This window comes from Drosophila hydei, unplaced genomic scaffold, assembly GCF_003285905.1.
Source record: "Drosophila hydei strain 15085-1641.00,03,60 unplaced genomic scaffold, DhydRS2 tig00000090-arrow-arrow-pilon, whole genome shotgun sequence".
In the NCBI taxonomy this organism is placed as follows: domain Eukaryota; kingdom Metazoa; phylum Arthropoda; class Insecta; order Diptera; family Drosophilidae; genus Drosophila; species Drosophila hydei.
Window position 1 is genome coordinate 1081179 of NW_022045662.1, and position 21412 is coordinate 1102590.

The following is a 21412-nucleotide window of genomic DNA, read 5'->3' on the forward strand; positions in this document are numbered from 1 at the left end:
ATAGATATGGATATAGATATAGATATAGATATATATACATATATATATATATTTATACATATACTTATATATATATTTATATATATATATTTACATATATTTATATATATATATATATATATATATATATATGTACACAACATTTGTTTATTACATAAAATTTAGTAATAAATTAAAGTTTTCGATTTTTTTTGTATTCCCTTTCATATTGTGTGTGTGTGTGTGTGTGTATGTGTGTGTGTGTGTATGTGTGTGTATGTGTGTGTATATGTGTGTATATGTGTGTGTGTGTGTTTGTGTGTATGTATGTTTGTGTGTGTTTTGTCTTTTGTGTTTTTTTTTCTTTTTGTTTGTAGTTGTGTTGGAAGACGCGCGCGCACCACGATGTTATCGATTGCTATCGATAGTCGGGCGCTTACTCTTTTTGTGAATGTTGCTTAACTAAGAATTTGTTGCATTTATAAATATTAAACAAAGCGACGAGTGCATTGTGAATGGATGGGGTCAAGTAGCGTGGTTCGGCGTTTGGCGTGCGGTGTGGCGCGGTCAATTGGTATCGATAGGCGCGAGCTATCGATAAATGCATGTGACATTCCACATGGTATTTGAGCAACCACGCCCACTCAGCAACGTCCTCTCAGGGCCGATCCAACTGGGGCGGGGGTGGGGGCTTGTGGTTTTGGTTACAGTTACAATAAGGGACAGGGGGCACAGTTGGCTAAGAGTTAAGTTAAAGTTTGTGAATGTACAGTCCGTGTTTTTCCTTTACTTTTCGTCTTCACTGCATGCATATATACACATATACCTACATACATACATATATATATAGATATATAGATATAGATGATATTGTCATATAGATATGCACAGATATACATACATTGATATTGATATACACACATAGACATATACGGATAGATATATATATATGTATATATATTTCGTCGAGGGGCAAAAGATTTGCGAAAGACAGACAAAACAGAAAGTGAGTGAGAGTGAGAGTAAGAATAAGAGGACGAGGCAGAAATAAAAAGAGAGGGAGAGGGAGGGAGAGAGAAAGAGAGAGAGAGAGAGAGAGAGAGAGAAACAGAGAGAGAGAGAGAGAGTGGGTAAGTGAGTGTGTGTGTGCGTGTGAGTTCCCATTCTATGGAGAGTGGAAAGTAGAGAATGGAGAGTGGAGAGTGGAGACTGGGGAGTGGGTGAATTTGAATTTGAATTTGAATTTGAAATGTCGAGTTCTTTCCATCCACCCTCGCGATTTACAAGAAGTTCTCTTGTGGAATGATCGGGTATCGATTAATTGTCTGAGATTTTTGCATTAGAATTGTGGCAGCAGCCGTTGTGGAGCTTAAGCGATTGAAGACGGGCAGCCGTGGCGCCTCCTCGTGTTGCTGTTTGTTGCAGCTGCTGCTGTTGCTATTGTTGCTGCTGCTGCTGTTGCTGTTGTGCTCGAAATGCTGCGCCGACTGCGACGTTGGGGGCGGCGTATGCACCGGCGAAATGGGCGCGTTTGGGCTATCTGGGGGCGTGGCCGGCGCCAAGCCGCACGCCGAGGATGTGGATGATGCCGATGAGGCATGCCCATTGGCCGTACCGTTACATGCATTGGGCATATTCAAATAGGCAGCCGCATCGTGGAATGGAAAATTTGTCAGCGAATTTGTGGGCGAGAGGGAGAGCGAACCGGTTGGCGATTCGCGATCTGAACCGGTGCTCATGCTCAGTGGCGGACTTAGCGGTAAAAAGTATTGAGTAATGTTTGTGTTGTTGTTGTTGCTGTTGTTGTTGTTGTTGTTGTTGCTGCTGTTGTTGTTGTTGTTGTTGGTGTTGCCGTTGGAGAGTTGCGTTGGCTTCTGGAACGCTTTGCCGGCCTGTTGTTGTTGCTGCTGCTGTTGTTGCTGTTGCTGCGCACGCGCCTCGTCCGCATTATGCACGAAATGGCAACGCGGCCCATAGGGACAGAAGCCAACACTGTGAAAGGTGCGACAATATTCGGTCTTATACTTCGGATGACGCTGCAAATTGCGCAACTCGTGATAGCCATGGGCGAATTGGCATTTTTCGCCGTATTTGCATTCGCCAGCCTCCTCATAGGGACGACACAATTCCGTCTTGTAACTAGAAAGAGGGAGAAAGAGAAAGAAGTATAGCAAACATAAGTTTCTTGTTCAAACTAAACTTTCGCCTGCCACCTACTCGTTGCGTGTATAACGTAGACTGCTTAAGTAACACACTTACACACACACACACACGCTCTTGAATTCGCTCCAATAGCGGCCTACTATTTACTAGCCTTTATTTAGAGTTGCACAACACAAAAGTTCAGTTGAACTTGAGAAGCCTTTTACTAATTAGTGAGAGTGAGATGGCCTGACCACATACATGTTGCGTTCTGCAACCTATCAGTGTTGCCCATTAGCTAATTTCAAGCTACATCTAGCTTCTTGTTTCCATTAAAATAGACTAACTACTTAACAGCTTTGACATTTATGTAATAACCAACTTTCTTTTTAATATTGGTTGTTTAATTAGCTTTGTCCTATAATGTTATGTAGATAAACCTCGACTGGTTAGAATTATTAAAATGTTTTTATTAACTACTTTTTATTTAAGCTATTTCAAGCTTTAAAATCCAACCAACACTGCGGACGTTCTTCTCGACTTTAGCTATATTCACATCAAACCGAACTTCGACTAAAACATGTTGCTCAGACGTGTTGCGTCCGCTTGTCCACAACAGGATACAAGTGAGCCTCGCCGCACGGGAAACGAGTTATTACCAAAAAAAAAATTTGGATTGAAGTTTTGAAATTTGTCACGTTTTCGTTAGACTAATAAAGTTGGTAATAAGAATGCTTTTTATCTTCACTATAAAATATTTGTTTTGTGCACCACATTAAAATTTGTTTATCACATGGCAACCCTGTTTCAACACTTTCATACAGAATACAATGCAATGCAACCTGTCAGGATCGGTTCGATGTGCAACAAGTTCAATTGGAACTATTTTGACAGTTTCACTTACCGCGATGTATTCATTGGCTGCTGGGGTGGCAGCGGCTCCGACTGTGTGCGCTCCAATTTGCGATGCAACGTTATGTTGCTCAGATTCTCAATGATGGTCACCAGCGATGTAACTGCCGGTTGCTGCTGCTGTTGTTGCTGCTGCTGTTGTTGCTGTGCCAACTGGCTTAGACGTTGAGCCGGCTGTGAGATGGTACGAGTTAACGGACCATGCAAACGTTGATGCTGATTCAGGAGCTGTTGATGCAGCTGCTGTTGTTGTTGTTGCTGCTGCTGCTGCTGATGATGATGAAGATCCTTATCGCTTACGTGCTGATCCATGCTGGCATCCAGGATGTGATCCGGTTGCTGTTGCTGTTGCTGCTGTTGCTGCTGCATATCACTGACAACCTGCAATAACACGAAGCAAACAAGCAAACAATTAATATGAACTGAGCTTTCGCATAAACCAGCGTAGCGTCTCTCTCTCTCTCTCCCACCTCTCTGCAGGTAAATGGGCGCACATTTTGCAAAGACAACGACAAAATGTAGCAAATGGGCAAAGGAGACAGAGGAGTAAGCAGAGCAGCGACAGAGACGCACACACACAATACTTTTACTTTTAACTTGACCTATAAGTAAAGTGTAAAGAGTAAAGAGCAAAAGCAAAAGCAAAAGGCGCTCACTCAATTGCTGATTGTCTAGCTGGTGCTGTCGGCGTCGAAGTCGACGTCTGCGTCAACGTCTAAAATTAATTTTAGGCTGCCGCAGCAGCAGTCACTTGTAATGGTAATGATATTGCAAAAAAAAAATAAATAAATAAATAAAAAAATAAATGGCAGCCAAATGTTATTTTTATATGTATATATGTAATTTTCCAGCCATTAACCAATACAACAACAACGGCAACATTAACAACACGCACACGGACATGGCGGCTGCGACGGCGCCGCAAGCTCTCCACACAGCTGCTCAATACGGCATTGCCCGTTTGCTCTCGCTCTCCACTCTCCACTCCCTGCCCGCTACACCCTTCGCAGCGAGCAGCCAGCCCACTCGCGCTAGCAGACTTGGCGTGTGTCGTCATCAGTTTCAATTTTTTCTTCTTCTTTCTGTCTTTCTTTCTGAATTGTTATTGCCATTGTTGTTGCTGATGTTCATTTTCGTGCGATGCTGTAACACGTTATGCAACCAACCAACCAGCCAGCCAACCAACACACACACACACACACAGATACACACACGCACTCAAGCTGTCTGAGCGAAAGAGAGAGGAGCTGCCAACAACTAACAACAACAAACAACAGCGCCAATTACATATGTATAGAGCTCAAGTTCAAGCCAACAAAAAACACATACACTCACACACACACAAGTACGCACACACAACACGAACTCGAACACGAACACCAAACACAGCGCAGCAGCAAACGGCTCAAAAGCAAAGCAAACGAAGACGCCGTCGCGGCCAAAAAAAGCACAACAAAAACAACGAGACTTAATTTTTGGGACTCAGCAGCCGTTCGTTAAGGAAAAAAATAAATAAAAAAAGCAACAACTAGCCAAACTGGTTATCACTTAAGACACACCACACACACACACACACATACACATGCACATGCAGAGCGGACGAATAAGACGCGTGCGCGGCCGGCGGGCACTTGCCTGTTAAGCGCTGCTGTCAGTTGCCTTTGCAGATCGTTACAGAAGCAAAAAGCTTTTCGATGCGTGCAATCAGGGGTCAGTCGATACTTGAGAGTTTTGAGTGATTTCATAGATAGCTTATCGCTTGCACTGAATCATGAAGTTTATAAATAATACCCATTATCGAATTTGGCAATCAATGTCTGACATTAGTCGTCTTTTACTCGACATTCATTGTACAACGTCGGCTCAGCTGTTGCTGGTGGCAACGCTGCGTCAGCAACAAGTCTGCGCAACAAGTTAGCAAACTTTTACGACTGTTATGACCAACTTCGCGCTTACGGCATCATTTGCGGCCTCTTAAAGCTTTGCTTGCATAAAGTACCACACACACATACACACATACAAACACACGCATGGAAAAAGGCAATCGCTTGTGAGTGGAAGCGAGGTAGAGCGACGCCGACAGCGGCACCGCCGCCGTCGCAACGCTCAAACGTGTTCAAAAACAACTTCAAGTTGGCCGCGCATTCATCTCTGCATGTGTGCGCATGTGTATACACGCATACATATATAAAGATTTGTGTATGTATGTATGCACAAAAGACAAGATAAACAGGAGTACAGAGTACAGCCCGCGATACCCGTATACCCTGTGCCCAATTCGGCAATCAGGCTTATGCAGAGAGGTGTGGAGCGAGTAGGAGCCGTGTAGCCGGCCTATACAATGAAAAGCAGACAAATAGATCAGAGCGCCGCTGCGACCGCGACAGCGACGTCGACTGAGGCACTCTTGCTTGTAGCTGTGGTTTTTGCTTTTGCTTTTTGCGCTATATACGCATTAGTTGTGTGTGTATGTGTATGTGTATGTGTATACGGATAGGCAAGTCTACAAGTTTTCTGTTTGTCTGTCTGTCCGTCTGCCAGTGTATGTGTGCTGCTCGCTACATCTTTCATCTAGGTGAGAATTTCCCTTTCATTTGAAAATGAAAATAAGTTTACTTTTCTTTGCAGTCTGCGTGCTTCTACTTTGTGTGCATGTGTGTGTGTGTGTGTGATTGTGCGGTTGGCAACATTTGCTTTGTAGACATGTTGCGCTTGCTGTGTTGCTACTGAGAGCTTTTATTGCCGCTAAGACCTTGCCTTGATTCTGCTTAGTTTTTGCGTTTTCTCTCTTCGTGCTGCGCTCTGCCACCAGTGGAAGAGCTTGACGAAGTTCCGGTTCAATTTAGCACATCAACTCCCAATTTGACATTTTATCATTGTTTTTTTATTTTTTTGGTTTCAGCATAACAAATCACACATATGATTACAATATATATGTATATGTATGAACGTGTGTGTGAACGAGTGTGTGTTTGTATTTATGTAAATATGTATTGGACGCTGTTAGGTAAGATTTTGTTGGTGCTGCCTTTGTGGCTTGTCTTGGCTTGGCTGCTGTTGCCTTTGCTGTTGTTGTCTCGTAAACACGTTCGCGCACACACATACTGATAGACTTGTAGCCAGGTGTGTGTCTGTGTGATGCTGAAGACTGCCTGACTGACTAACTGGTTTATAACACCAATAACAACGACAACGACAACTGCGACGGCGACGGCGACGTCGACGACGCAATATCCATAACCTCGATGAGCTAACACCAATACAAGCGCAGCACTGCGTGGAGAGTCAGTGTTAGAGCGAGAGAACAACAGAGTCGCGCTTTATTCTGCGCACACAGATCAAAGCTAATGGAACAGGTAGAAGGCGGCTGAAGCAGGGGGTGGGATGCGGGTGTCTAAACACACACACATACATATACACGAACTGCGAATTGAAAATGAATACATAGTTATTATAGGTGTTATTTATACTGCTAAGGTAAAACCACCAACAACAACAACCTGCACGAACAGGTAACAAAACAAAGCTGAAAGGGAATTGGGGGTGGGGCCCAGAGGGGAGACTAATGGCGCTTATATACTATATGTATTTACATACATATTATATACACATACAATTATATATAGATAGGACTGGAAGGGGGAATAACATTAGCAATTAGTTACGAGTAGCTGTCAAAACTGGAAATTTCGCTGGAAAGCAACAGCAGCAAGTAGCAGCGACAAATTTAGCGTCTAAAGATCGAAAATAATGGAAAAACAAACAGTAAAAAAATCAAGTTCTTTATAGACATACATAGATATATCAATTAAAACCTGAGGGATTTTTAAGAGGAACCGATTCAAGCGAACAGAACTGCATTCTAGACTTAATACAAAACAGCCGATAAACAGCAAGCTCGAACTAATCGATAAACTTATAATGCAAAATCATTTCGAAAAAGTTTCCACTCAGATAACAGAAATCGAAACGTTCGCTCCTTCCTTCACGTCGCTCTTTGTCATTCCAGTCGCTAGCCAGCACTCCTTGGCCAACGCTCAACAACAACAACTCCAAACACACCCCATATACTCCTTCAAAGCGGACTCAATTCCTTACTCCCTTCTTTCGTCTCCACTGCCCCACGTCGATCGTTTTAATTGTCGCAAGGCAAATTTGACTTGGTAATTAACACATGGGGCGCCCAGTCAGACGATCGCAACGACGTCGGCTGCGACCCAGGCAGCAGCTCCATCGTTTGTTTACCCCCCTCTACCTCAGCCAACCAGCAGTGCAACAGCTTTACCCCTAAACAACAGCAACAACAATAGCAGCTGGTCAGCAATTTGGTGGGGGTTGGAAATGTGGAATGGCATGGCATGGCATGGCACGGCATGGAATTCAACTGGGGCAGGAGGTAGAGAGGATAGAGAAGGCAGGGCGAGATATGGGCACGTTGCTCAATCAATCGACAGTCGGTCGTTGGGTCCAATCGCAGTTGTTGTTATTGTTTCTGTTGTTGTTGGTTACTGTTTCTAAGTCGTCTCTGGCTGCTGTCATCCATCCAGTTGGCGAGTAATCAATGCACACACACACACACACACGCACACACATAGAAACTTGCAAGTCAAATATAATTCAACTCACTGATAAAGCACACAATGCGACGTGACGTTTGCAAATATACGTGTGCATGCAAGAGCGTGAGTATGCGTGTGTATGTGTGTGTATCCGCGCGGGTGCTACAGAGAACAGGATCGCCAAAGTGTAGAGAATGAAGCAATGCATATACATATTGTATATAAACATGCCCACACACACACACACACATACAAACACCCATGCACTTAAATGGCGGCAAGCGTGTGAGAGAGCAAGAGTTTGTGCATTTTGGCTAACTGTAAGCATACATTTCGCAATGCACACACATGTATGCATGCATACATACATATGCACATACGTATATCTGCAACTCAACGACGTCTCTAAACTTTGTCGTTAAATTTCGTAAAAGAAAAACCCAAGTAAAAAATCAAAATGCACACAAAAAATAAACCAGCCAGACAACAACAGCAAAAGCAATTGCCACGTTATTATTTACATAATGTTGCCAAAGGCTGCGACGCAACAAGTAACAAGCACAGCATGTACGAAAGGGCAACGAGAGAGGGTGAGAGAGAGAGGGGGGAGGGTATAGGTAGGGCGACCAACTTGGCCCATCCATCGATTGAGGTCTAGGTCGAATTAAGCATTTCACATTTTCGTGTCGTTTTCATTGTGCGTCCGTTGTTAATATTTGGTAAGCACACACACACATATACATGTAAACCCATAGGCAAAGCAGAAAAGCAAAAGCGCTTGGCGCGCATGCGTGCAAGCGAGAGGCAAATGTTAAGCAATGACGCGAAGACGCGTCGACGCATGCGTCGCTGTTGGCATCGCGTCGTGCCACTTTCGTTTCATTGCCAATCGTTGACGTTGGCGTCGACTGCGACGTCGACTTGACTTGGCTTCCTCTTTCCAAGTCGTTGTTCGAACCGGCTCCAAAACACATGCACACAACACACACGAAATACACAATACATAATAATAACACAACACATAATAAAATACAATAAAAGAAAACTTCACAAACATTAAGCAGCAGCAGCAGCAGCAACAGCAACAAAAACAACTTGGCCTTGCTAAATTCGGAGCACAACAACCATTAAAAAAACCCAACAAGAAATAAATAAAGAGAAGCAAAAACAAAAAGCAAATCCGCCACAAAGTCGAAGTCAAAAGGGTTTTCATATACAAAATAAATTAAATAATATACGTTTCGTTATTGTTCGTTCTGCTGCTGCTGCTGCCCTGTTGGCAGAGCTGTCGCAATGCAGAGTGTTGCGTTTGCGCAGATTTCGCGTTTTGCTATTTGGATTTGCCCTCCACTCACAAACACACACAGAAGCAATGACATAAAAATGTTGCAATTGTCAAAACCAAAGACAATTAAAAACCGGAGGCTAACCAAGCATAGACTGCTACAAAACTCTCCCGCTCCCTCTCTCTCAATGCACGCGTGCAAACACATAAACACACACACACACACACTGATAGGCAGCCAGTTACATGGAAGTGTTATGCAATCGATTGCAGTTTCCGAGTTGGAAGTTATAATCAAAATTGCAAATTGCGTGAGTAAGTGGAGTGTGTAGAGTGGAACTCAAAACTGGAAAGTAAGGAAGCGAACAAAAAGGGCACGCAAAATGGGGCCAAATTAAAAATGGAACTGTATGTATGTATGTATTGGTGAGTGAATGGTACAATGTTATGGAGAAATGTCAATTTCATTTGCACATTAATAGCTGCGTGTATGTGTGCGTACGTATGTATTTATGTATGTAGGTTAGTTGCATTTCAAATGGAATGCAAATTGTCAAATTGTATCAATCACATCTCGTATGGAAAAGTTTCTTGGATATGCGTAACCCAAGCACAGTCTAACCTCAATATGAGGAACACATTTGAGGTAGTGATGCCAGTCTTAAACTATTTCCCTTTGAAAATAATAAAAATAAAACCATTTTATATCTGATAACAAGATAACATACACATATAAGCAAGATGTGCACACCACACAGCTACTTTAAATATATATCTGCTCTTTAATCGCATGTGCTACAAAAGTGACGATGATGATAAAATGGAGAAGATCATGTCTTCTCTTTTGGGTTGTATACATATAGGTATGTATGTATTTTACGAAACTGATAAGATAGATATACACATATGTACATAAATATGTTGTGTATTCAAAAGCAATTGTTATGCACACATGTCGATGTGTATGTGTATGGATAGCTCTAGCAGGGGATTACAATATCAGACATCTTCTATGGTTCCAGTCTCTTTTGTAAGTGTTCGCTTTACTGACGTTTCACTGTACAAGTGCACATGCACGTGTTTTTGTCTCACAAACGAATTATTTACTTTTGATCAAGGAATCAATTATTTGTCGACTTTGCTTAGCTGAACTCCTCTTCTCCTTCATCTACCCTTCTCTCCACCTCTTCAACGCTGTTCGATGCTGCTGCCCGTTGGCTATCAGTGCGAAGAGTGTCAGAACCTTATCGGGGGCCACACTCTGTGCGTGCTTACAAATTCGGTTTGTTTTCAGTATACATATATATTTCTAAGCATACAAACATAAATTGCTACATAGTGAAGTATGTACATATATATATATATATATGTATATATATATATATATATGTATATATATATATATATGTATTTACGACATCAGCATTATCGACATCGCTGTCGAATACGACTTCGACTCCATTTCAAAAAAATGAAAACGTCAATGACAGTCGCTAAGCCAAGTGTCACTCTTCCCCTCCTGCCACAGATCCCCTTTCTTTCAGAGCATATATAAAATTTGACCCCCGAGATATGTAATTCTTAAAATATTAAAATAAATATGTAACAAGCAAATATCACATTGCAAAGCCGACTTCGCTCCTTGAAGCAATTTAGTAGATTTTTTTTAATTCAGTACATTGTTATCCATATTTTATGAACAGTTTATCAACAAAGGGTGTTTAATAGTCGCCTATCGACAAACAACATACTGAATTGTTCTTGCTGCATTTTTGCTTTTGTTTTCATTTAATTATGGTTGTCTGACATTTAGTCTCTTATACGTCATTTATGCTTGAGTTGCAAGTCTCTAATTCCTTACACTCTCTTGCAAGATTTAACGCAGTATAAGTTTCTCTTATAAATTAGTTTAAGCAATGCTTGTTGGCTCTCATTACAACATGTTTGGCCTCACGTACTTTTGATGTTTACGACTTATTCTCGCTCTCTCTGCTTAATCTGACCTCTGATTTACTCCTGTCATGTGCGTGTGTTGCTGTTGAATTCTGTTGCTCTATATCAAAGTTCTTAGTGCTTATCAGCAGCAAACAACAACACCAACTACACTTTCGACATGTGTGTGAGCTGACATACGCTACACTTTTACACTCATGATGCACTTAAACTCATTGCAGCTGTCTCTTTCGCTCCTTGTAAGAGAACATAAAAAAAACAAAATATGCATTACAAGAAAATTATAACGAAGAGCCACAAAACATGTGCACATGTTGCTGTTTCTCTTGTTGTTGCTGATGTTTTTGTTAGTCTTGTCGTAGCATTCTCTCCAAACTTCCTCTCGCCGCTCGCCTCTTTTGCTGTTAGGCCGCACTATCTATCTTTATCTGCCTATCTGCCAACGCCGAGACCCCTTGCTGACACTTTTTTGTCCAACACACCACACACACATGCGTTCAGGCTTATATGGACAAAACAAACACACATAAGTGTCTCTTTACATACATATATACTCGTATGTGTGTGTGATTTAATTCGATAAGAATTATTGGGTTAGTTAGTTCATATAATAATCTTTTTTCTGTTATTTTTTTTTTTTAGCTCGCTTGTTTGTCGTTGTTGTTGGACTGCGCGCGATAAGCAAACTGAAAACTGAACAGTGAGTGAAATAGAAGAGCAGTGGCAGAGCGAAAAGAAAGGGCAGGCAAAGAAGCGACGAGATCAACACATACACAACCATGCATGTGTATGGACATACAATACATAAATGAAACTTAATCAGAAGCAAAAGGACGATAAGACTTAAAAGTAGGAAGAAAACAAATTACATTCAAATATCAAGTGGGAAATTCATGTTATAATTCAATCTTAAGTCAGAAATAGAAATGAAGTATTACAGTTATATGTTATATATTAAAGCTTCAGCTTCAGAGTGGTTTCGTTTTCCGCTTTGATTGAAATTCGTTCGAGTGGTATATGAACACACACATACATACATATGTAAAAGTATACAAGAATAATTTACATGTATGTGTGTACGTACAGGAACCATTGGATTGCGTTCAATTGAACACTTGACAATGTATGTGTTAGAGAGAGCTGGGGTACCATAGGGGGTTGGTAGAGAGTTAGGGATAGGGAAGATGGGGTAAAAAGAAACGGCGTCATTTATGCACTATCAGCAGCTGCCTGTACACTCACACACATACACATACACTAGGGAATGGCCGTTTGTATTCGTCATGAACGGTTTGAGCGTTATTCCTTCTTCTGCCCCCACTATACGCACAGCAGCTCCTTTGCCTGCGCACTAATGCATATGTATTCACACACTCTCACACGCACACGCATATATATATATATATATATAGGCGATTTGATTACCCGCAACAGCAACAAAAATCTTTAAGGCAAACAACAACTACAAGAACTAAGCAAAAGGCAACACAATAAAAATTAACAGCAACAAAAGTGCTAAAACAGGCTATGCAGCCAGAGCATGAAATATAAGAGAGAAGGGTAGCGTGTGCAGGGTGCAGGCGAGGCAAACAAACGCAGGCAAGTTTGAAGTCGGGGCCAACATGTTGAGAATATGTTGAACACGTGGTCGGGTCGCTCGGGCCACCGAACGTGGTTTACAGGGGGGGGCGAACAAAAAAACGGCTACGGCTGCGGGTCTTTAGGTTCGGTTTTGAGTCGTTCGTGAGCGGCAAACAAAATCAACGGCAAATCGTCTGGAGCCCAGTTACAATGGGAGTGCGAGTGTGTGGGGGGAGGCAACAGCAGGGGTTGCTTGTTTAGAACGCAACAATAGCCAACAATATACGCACTCTAAAAACAAACAGATCTTTCTCACTCTCTCTCGCTCATTCGATCGCTGCCATTCGTCCTGTAAAACCAGTTGAAAGAGCAGACGACGACGATGGCCCGCACGAAAGCAAAACATTCAACGACAACTACAACTAAAGCAGCGCAACAAAAACAACAACAACGGCAACAGGCAAGTAATCAAAAAGCGACAGTGAATGTGAATGGAAATCTACTAAACAAACGGCGACCGCAGAGACGCTGTCGCCATCGCCATCGCTGTCGCTGTAGCCGTTGACGTTAACATCGCTGTCGACGTCTGCGCCAAGAGACGGCAACTTCATTATATAATAGATTCGGTTCGAATTCGATTGCGATTGGATTTTTTTGATGTTGTTGTTTTCTTTGTTTTTTTCCTTTTCTTTTCTTTCTTTCTTGTTTTCGGATTGGCAAGCGAGTCGAATGACGAGCACAAGGAAAAGGAAAATACAAAACAGAAACAAAAATGATGTTGCAAGCAAAAAAGTTAATAATAAATAAAAATATATTGCCTGCGTTTTGGGGTCTGACAATCCCCCCAACTCCCCTTTGCGACACATTGTGTGAGGCCCGCATTGAAATTGAAAACATTTTCCACATCAAAAAAAAAAAAAACCTTAATAAAAATCATAATAAATACTCGCATATTGTAATAATAATTCATAATTGCAGCGGAAAAAACCCTAAAAATAATGAAAAAAAAAAAAATTGAATAAAACAGCGTCATATAAACCGGGTCAAATTTTTGTACACGGGGCTAAGCTGTATATATATATATATATATTTAAAGTAACTGTATATGTAACTTTTTTGCTGACTTATTGATTGACTCGATGATTTATTGACTGATTGATAGATACATAAATCATAAGCCATATATATATATAATATATATAATATATATATATATATATATATATATATATATATATATATATATATATATATACTGCTTCGGCAATCAAATTAAATATTATTTTCATATAATCCATACAGCGGAATGGTTTAAAAACAATTTGTTCAAATCCAACTGAATCAATTTACAAATTGTATATATACTATGTATTATATATATAAACAATCCATGTTTATTTGAAAATTCGACTTAATATTTAGTTTAATTTCATTGAAGTGTATATTTTGAGGTTAAGTCAGTTTTATTTGAGGTTATGTCGAAGGCATAAGAAACTAAAGCAAGGTTTAGTAAAGCTTTATAAGTTTTATATTTACATACAAATTGATTTTTTGTATTCTTTTTTATACACTTATTTTTTTAATGCAATAGCATTCGACTCTAGATTAATTTAAATGTATTGCAAAAGTAATCAATCCGTAGTTAACCTCAACCTCTGCATTTCAACAGAGCGATTACTTGGACAAGCAAGAGAGAATGAGAGAGAGCGAAAGAGCAAGGCGCAACATAAGCGTATGCATGCATAATACGGTAAACGGTTTGTTTTGTATGTAAAGTACTCGTACTTTAGCGCTTGACCCCCACAAAGTATTTGCAAGTTAATGGCATTTAAGCTAAAGATTCGATCAATTTTCGTAGCCTCTCTCATGCTCTCTTTGTCTGCCTGTCCCTGAAGGCGCCCAACGAGCCGCGGCGACCCCACCGCAAGAAATAACAGCGACACGCACACAAACGTATGCGTATATACATGCATGTTCGTATGTATGTAAGCACATACATACATATGTACGTATGTACTTTGGCACTCAATTGAGCGGCCATTAGCAACGCAACAACTACAACATGATCATGAAGCGCATATGAAGACAATTTTTAAGATTACAACAATAACAATAACAACAACATCGGCAACAGGCAATGACAATAGAATATGAAGTGGATGGCAGGCCAGCAGGCAGGAGAGCAGGCAAGCAGGCGCTTGCTTGGCTCCTCGCTCAATAAGCGCGGCAAGAGAGCGTGCGAGCGAGAAGGCAAGTGGAGCTCACACATAGCTGTTTCAGTTGCTGCTGCTGCTACTGTTGTTGTTGCTGCTGCTGGTGTGGGAGATAGCGAACGATGAGGGACGACATCGCACGAGTGCACACACTCAGCAACTGGCAGACGGACAGACAGACAAAAGCAGAGACGTTCACACACATATATACACACTCGTGCAAACTCATACATATTTATTTATTTATTTCGCTCAGCTCGTTTGCTCGTTCGTTTATTATTTTTTTTTTTCATTTTACAACTCGAACAACGATAATAATAATAAGCAGCAAACGTCAGTAGCTGGCACGCAAATAATTTATTTATAATTTGTACTTCTGTTAACTTGCATTCAAACACAAAACAGCGAAATACAACTAAAAAAACGGACATACAAGCGCACACATACATATGTATGCATATTCACTCAAAGCTTGCACATTCGGCAACTTGCATATGGCGGCAACTTTGGCAACATGTTGCTGTGCTTATGATCTGTTGTGTGTGTGCGGGTGAGCCCAACTCCAGCACACACATATATATATATATATATATATATATATATATATATATATATATATATATATATATATATATATATATATATATATATATATATATATATATAAAGTTGAACCGCGGCCTGGACCTGCATATTAATCGAACCGTATTCAATCGCAGCGCATGAAATAAATTGACGTTCCAGGCTGGAATTGCCCTTCGCTTCCTCTTATTCTGCTGCTGGTGCTTAGGTAGGTAGTCGCCACTCTACCAGCAATGGCGACGATGCCGGGACATACACACAAACACACTCACACACATATATTTTTAGTTTATGTCTGCATGTACTTACAAACATACATATATCTGTGTGCTGTGTGCATGTACGTATGCCGGCAGTGCAGCGGCCACGACGGCGTTTGTTATCGCCTTGGCAGGAAATGGAATTATATTCGTAAAAAGTGGTCTCTGCATGGACTGACTAGCTGACTGTCCCGTCCCGTTTCATTGCATTTAGTTTCGTCCCTGCTTGCCCCTTGGCCTTGCACAGTCGCTGTCGATGCCTGTGCATGTGTGTGTGTGTGCATGTAGAAATGAAACGTAATATGATTACGAAGCGCTGAGGAGTTTGATATAACAAACTAAGCATTTTTGCTTTTGGGCGCAAGCAGCAGCAACAACAAGTTAACCAGCCAAGCAAGCAATCAGCAAAAACAACAACCACAGAGAGCTGTGCATATAAATTTCATAATAAAAGTAACGAAACAACAACAGCAACAACGAGACAACGACGACGAAATCAAAAGTTATGCGAAAAAGTGAATTTCAGTTGAGCGGCAGCTTCATCCACCTGACAAAAAGTGAACGCGTTATGTGCGCACACAAACATAACGAACATGCAAATGGAAAAGCAAGTAAAAATTGTAGGGATGAGAGTGTTTGACTTGTAGATGCCCTTCAACATTAAACTGAATTCAACATTTGAAACACATTTAATGTCAACCACCACTACAGCTTCTTTTTTCGAAAGAAAACAAAATGCATACATTCGTATATCAATTTGTCCACTGTGTGCGTTAAGCAACTTTATAATATACCTTTTCAGAGCATTTTTGAGAGTCGTAACGTTTGAAAGCCGCTGTAAACGTGTTTGTCATTGCTCAAGCGAGTTTCGTTGATATCTTTACGGACAAACTTGTCGCCTGGACAAACACACAGAAGCAGCGATCGAAAGAAAAACAAAAGCACTAGCGGCCGCAGCAGCGGCGATCGCTTGTTGCAGCAGTTTCAATTTCAGTTATGTGTGCGTGTGTATGTGTATTCGAGTGTGTTGCGCCCTTTCGCTTTCGGCAGCAATTTGTTGCTATTGCTCTGCCTACTGATGCAGTTAAAAAAAATTGCTGTGTAATACAGGCGATTGCGATTATAAAAACCAAAATAAATTTCCAGTGGAATTGCAATATTTATCGCCGGCAGTCGCTTATAATCGATAACACAACAAAATTTTTGCGTGCTAGCAAAGTTCAGGCAATCTCAATGAAAACACGCAAAAAACAGAAAACAAAACAAGAAACAAAAAAAGCAAAAGCTTTGCAACTTTTATCGGACATCAACCTGTGACAAATGTCTGTGCGGCTCTGTGTATATGTGTGTGCTGTTTATTGTTGCCGCTCGTTGTAAATACATATGTACGTATATATGTACATGCATACATAGTTGGGTTCTACTTGACCCGTCCACTGCACTCGTGTTTTCATTTTACTTATTTATTTGTTTTACTTTTTTGTACGCAGCAAAGCAAAGCTAGCAACTCCCCCCTTCCACTACACCGCCAATTCGCCGCGTTTATGGTATCAACTTTGCACGTAACCGCAATCAAGTTGCGGCGAATAACTTTAAACTTGAAGCTCTTTTTACTTTTTTTCTTTCAGCGCTCAGCCTCTGAGCTTAAAAGCAAAAGGCAAAAAGCAAAATCACTAAACGAAAATCCAAACCCGGAACTTACGGACTTAATCGAATTTGTTGTCGATCAGCGGCCAACAAAATAATAACAGCTGCTTGTACGACTGGCGTTGGCGTCGACGCCGACGTCGCAGCGACTTAAATACATACATTTGATCATGCTGCCTGATGACGACAATGCTTACTGGTATAGTTACAGGACGGGAGGGCTGGAAGACTACCACCTGTTCACTTATTTATTATCCTGAACTAAATGAAAGCCGCTGTCTTATCAAACATTTATTAATTTGAAGTAAAATGTAAAAATGTTCAGCCGAAATAATTATGAATCAGCGGTATAATAAACCAATATATATATGGGGGAAATATGGAAAAGTGAAATATGTAACGGAACGAACATGAATTGCAAATTATTACGCATGTATTGCAGTGTGTGGGAGAGAACAATAACAAACGCTCCAATTGAGCACAAATTAGTTTTGCGTGTAAATCCTGAACATGTTTGTTGTTTTTGTTTTCTTTATAGACTGCATTTCGTGGAGACTTACCCCTTGGAATATGTCATCACATTCGAAATAGTGTGCATTGCCAACGATATTTGCATTGCCAACGATATTTGCAGTTCCAGTTGATTTTTGCACAATTGTCGCAGACATTTTCGTAGCCGTTTACTGTTCTGCTCTCTCTCCCGCTCAACACTTCTCTCTGCTACTTCTGCGCTCGTTCTCCTCTCTTATTTCACTGGACAGCGCAAAAACAAATTCTTTATCTTTGCTTCTACTTCTTCTTATTATTATTATTTGCTGGACGCTTGTTGTTGTTTTTAATTTATAATTCTTATATTTTTTGCTGACTATTATCGGTTGAAAATTATATTGCGTTGAATTTAATATTTCGTTTAGAATTTAATTGGGTTTTGTTGTATTTGCACTAGTTAAATGATTGGTAATGTTATTTTTTATTATTGATTCTGTAGTATTTATGGCTTCTTAAAAATTTTGATATTTGCTAGTTAAATTACAGTTCGTTTTTGTTGTTGTTGGAATTGTTTTTGCGTTGCGCGTGTTGCATTTCAATCAACAGGCTGGAAGAGACGAAAAAGAACAACGCGTTAGAAAGAATTCTACACTCCGAAATTGTATGTGAATATGTTTGCCTGGGACTCGCGGAGCAAGCAGGCAGCAAAAACACAGCTACACACGTGCATCGCATGTGTATGTGAGTGTGGAATTGTGCGTTGATATATATGTGTGTGCGTGTTTGTACAAACGTTGTGTTTAAGCCGCTACTCTCTTTCCATAGCCAAAAAAAAGAAAAAGGATTTTCACGCACATGTGTTAAGCATTTAACGAGAGTAAGAGAGACTTTAAAATTCGTCGCGTTTGCTTTGTCCCTTACGTACATGTGTATATATATACATATATGCATATATATATATATATATATATATATATATACATATATATGTTTCTTATAGTTCCAAAACAGCCGATTGGCTGTTGTTGTTGTTTGCTTTGCTTTTATCGTCTTCGTTTTCGTTCTCGCCGCCGCAGCAGCAGCAGAGATAAGCTTGTTGTCGTCGTCGTTGCCCGATCGTGTTCTTTACACACACACACATACACACACACAAGTGTATTGTGTTTGTATGGGAGTGTGTAGTGGTAGTCGTATTTCAGCTCAAATCACATGTCTGTTGCTTTTGATTGTGTGTGCGCGTGTGTATGTGTGTGTTTTGTGTAATTTTGTAGCTGCGCAAGCAGAACAAACGCACGCAGACTTTGTTATTGCCGTTGATTTAATTTCAATTTTATGCATGTCCTCTTTGCCATACACATGCGCGCGCGCGCGCTCTCTCACACACACTTACACGTATAGATGAAGAACTGCGGGATTTCAGTTAAGCCTTACCGTATTCGAATCGTTCCTTGTGTGCTTGTATTTGTGCGCGCTTATTTGAAACAAATTTTGCGTTTATCGACGAGGTTTAAACAGACGTTCAGAGACATTTAACGCTTTAAAATTCGACCACTTGTGCCAAAGTTAAAAAACACGCGCACTCCTCACACATACACGCTCACACACACACGCACACCAAATCCAATTCAGTATTTGATTGCAGGCAAAACCAACAATAACAAAAACAAAACGGAAAAAAAATATTTTAAAATTATAAAGCAATTTGCAACCAAAATTGCACGTATGCTGTGTGTTTGCTTTGTTTGTTTTTTTTTTTTTTTAAATTAATTTTTTGAAAAATTTTAAAAAAAACTTTCAATATCAGACTCTTAACGCCGCCTACTTCGATTGAATTTTCAAATTATGGAAAAAAAATCAAAATAAATCATATATATTCAAATACAATTTGATATATATATATATATATCTATATGAATTTAGTGATCACAACACAATCTCACACTTTTGGCTTACTTTGCTGCTGATCTCGTTGACGAGTGCACAGAAATTAACTTAAAATACGAGAGTTGCAAATATCCTGACACGCTTTGCACCTTTTGTTTTGTGCAGCAAACAAAAAACACGTCCGCTCTCAATAATGAATGTTACAAATATGAACTGTAATCCCACTGTAGTGGTGATAACCCAACAATGCTAGCATCAACAATATCGATAATTACAGCGATCCCAGGCGTGAGTATCGACTAACCCACTGTTATGCTCAATGTGCACTGTTACTATGCCAGGTTTAAATTGGTAAGTTCACGGTAATCAACTGTTCGTTTTTAAGCGACCAACGCTTTTAATTAGGAGTTATTTTATTACAAATATAATATGAAACTATTTGGCTATGCATGTTAGTGATTAACAAATTTATTATAGCTGGTCTACTTTGCTTTTTATGCTCCAAACTAACAGCTGCATTGTCCGTTAAATATTTGCTCACAATGGCACTGTCCGATCGTTCAAATTTAAAAAAAAAATTGATTAAGCGGGCTTAATTAACAACCAGTTGTGTTGGCATTGATGAACTGCACAAAGAGTTGCGGCACCTGTTCCAATGGAGCCGGTGTCGTTTGGCTGGCCCTACATCTGCTTGTTATGAACTTTTGCCGCAATCGATTCAGATGCATCGGATTCATAGACGTTGTTACTTTAACCTTTATTGTGCTGCCCCTGACGCGCAGTTGGCCAAAGGCACCAATTTTGGCAGCACCCAGAATCTCCTTAATGATCTCCTGCATGATGACGTCCAGTTCGAAAAGGTAATTCGTAGCGCCCAACGGCGGCTAAAAAAGGCAGCAGTCAATAAAGTTCCTAAAAAAAAATTTTCATTGCTTACGTTCTGTGTGCTCTGATTAGGCGGCAATGGGCGCGTCTCGTAAAGCGACTTATAGATGCTCTCTAAGTCGATTTTATCCTCTGGCAATGCCACATACAAAGGACTATCCCAGCGACTGTTACCGTGCGGCTCCTCGTAGCGCATGCACAGCGCATCAAAAATCTCGCGGGTATAGGGTACATTTGAGTTATTTAACTGATCTTCGGTAGCTGTTTCTTGCAGCACATCGGGAGCAGAGCGCTGCGTATTGAAGCTCCACGCCTGCTCCTGCGGTATGCACGTAAACAGGGTGCACTGTGTCGTTCTTGCAGCTTTCGTCATGCAGAAGATCTCATAGCGATAGCCTGTCAAAAAGAATATCTAAATTTAGCTGAGTAACAAAATAAATGTAATGAATGATCACCTTTAATATAGTTGCCTGCATCGAGTATCACTACGTCCTCCTTGTTCAATTGCCTGGACGCTTCCGATTTGAGATCGCTGCGCACAATTTTCTCCTTCTGCGAGTCGCCAAAGAATGCGTTTTTCTCGAAGAGCGCTTTGGGCACGGCCACATTTTCACTAATTAGATGCACCTTTTTGTCTCTGCTCACAAAGTATTCTTGCAGTTCGCGGGCTCTTGTCGATTTGCCGCTGGCTGGAAGGCCAGAAATTACAATTATTGGCATTATTTAATTATATTTATTGCATTATACTTTAGACTTTAATTTATTCGGCTAGTGCGTGCCAGACCAGTGCTGATAAACGCGTACACGCATTGCAGTAAGAAACATCGATTGGGCAATAAAATTTTGCTTGATATCGATAGAACAACAATCGACAAATCATCATTAAGCTGGGAAGCTTAAATTTATATATTTGTGACATAAATTAAAGCTCTAATTGTCAAAAATGGACATTTACTATATATGGCAAAACGGAATTTAATTAGAAAAGTAAGTATTTTGTTTTTTGTTATCCATTCATGTTTTATAATTTGCATTGAAGAA

General features: G+C 40.4%; 2 protein-coding genes and 2 long non-coding RNA genes across 4 annotated transcripts; 1 reads left to right on the forward strand and 3 right to left on the reverse strand.

Annotated features, from left to right (window-relative positions):
- Positions 1–1077: 1077 nt before the first annotated feature.
- On the reverse strand, positions 1078–17941 carry LOC111598118 (protein TIS11). The gene is made up of 3 exons (XM_023313175.2): positions 17674–17941; positions 3026–3414; positions 1078–2118 (listed from the first exon to the last, which is right to left on the reverse strand). The coding sequence occupies exons 1-3, from the start codon at positions 17779–17781 to the stop codon at positions 1260–1262; spliced, it is 1356 nt and encodes a 451-aa protein (XP_023168943.2). The 5' UTR covers positions 17782–17941; the 3' UTR covers positions 1078–1259.
- LOC111598119 lies at positions 16655–17568 on the forward strand. Its single transcript, XR_002751361.1, has 3 exons — positions 16655–16851; positions 16957–17013; positions 17095–17568. It is a non-coding gene; the product is annotated as an uncharacterized LOC111598119 (long non-coding RNA).
- Positions 17942–18161: 220 nt separating the features above from the next.
- Positions 18162–19360, reverse strand: LOC111598128. Its single transcript, XR_002751362.2, has 2 exons — positions 19034–19360; positions 18162–18209 (listed from the first exon to the last, which is right to left on the reverse strand). It is a non-coding gene; the product is annotated as an uncharacterized LOC111598128 (long non-coding RNA).
- A 572-nt stretch (positions 19361–19932) lies between these two features.
- Positions 19933–21232, reverse strand: LOC111598127 (protein KTI12 homolog). The gene is made up of 3 exons (XM_023313188.2): positions 20827–21232; positions 20424–20767; positions 19933–20370 (listed from the first exon to the last, which is right to left on the reverse strand). Exons 1-3 carry the CDS (start codon positions 21089–21091, stop codon positions 20083–20085), a joined length of 897 nt encoding a protein of 298 aa, XP_023168956.1. The 5' UTR covers positions 21092–21232; the 3' UTR covers positions 19933–20082.
- Positions 21233–21412: the final 180 nt, after the last annotated feature.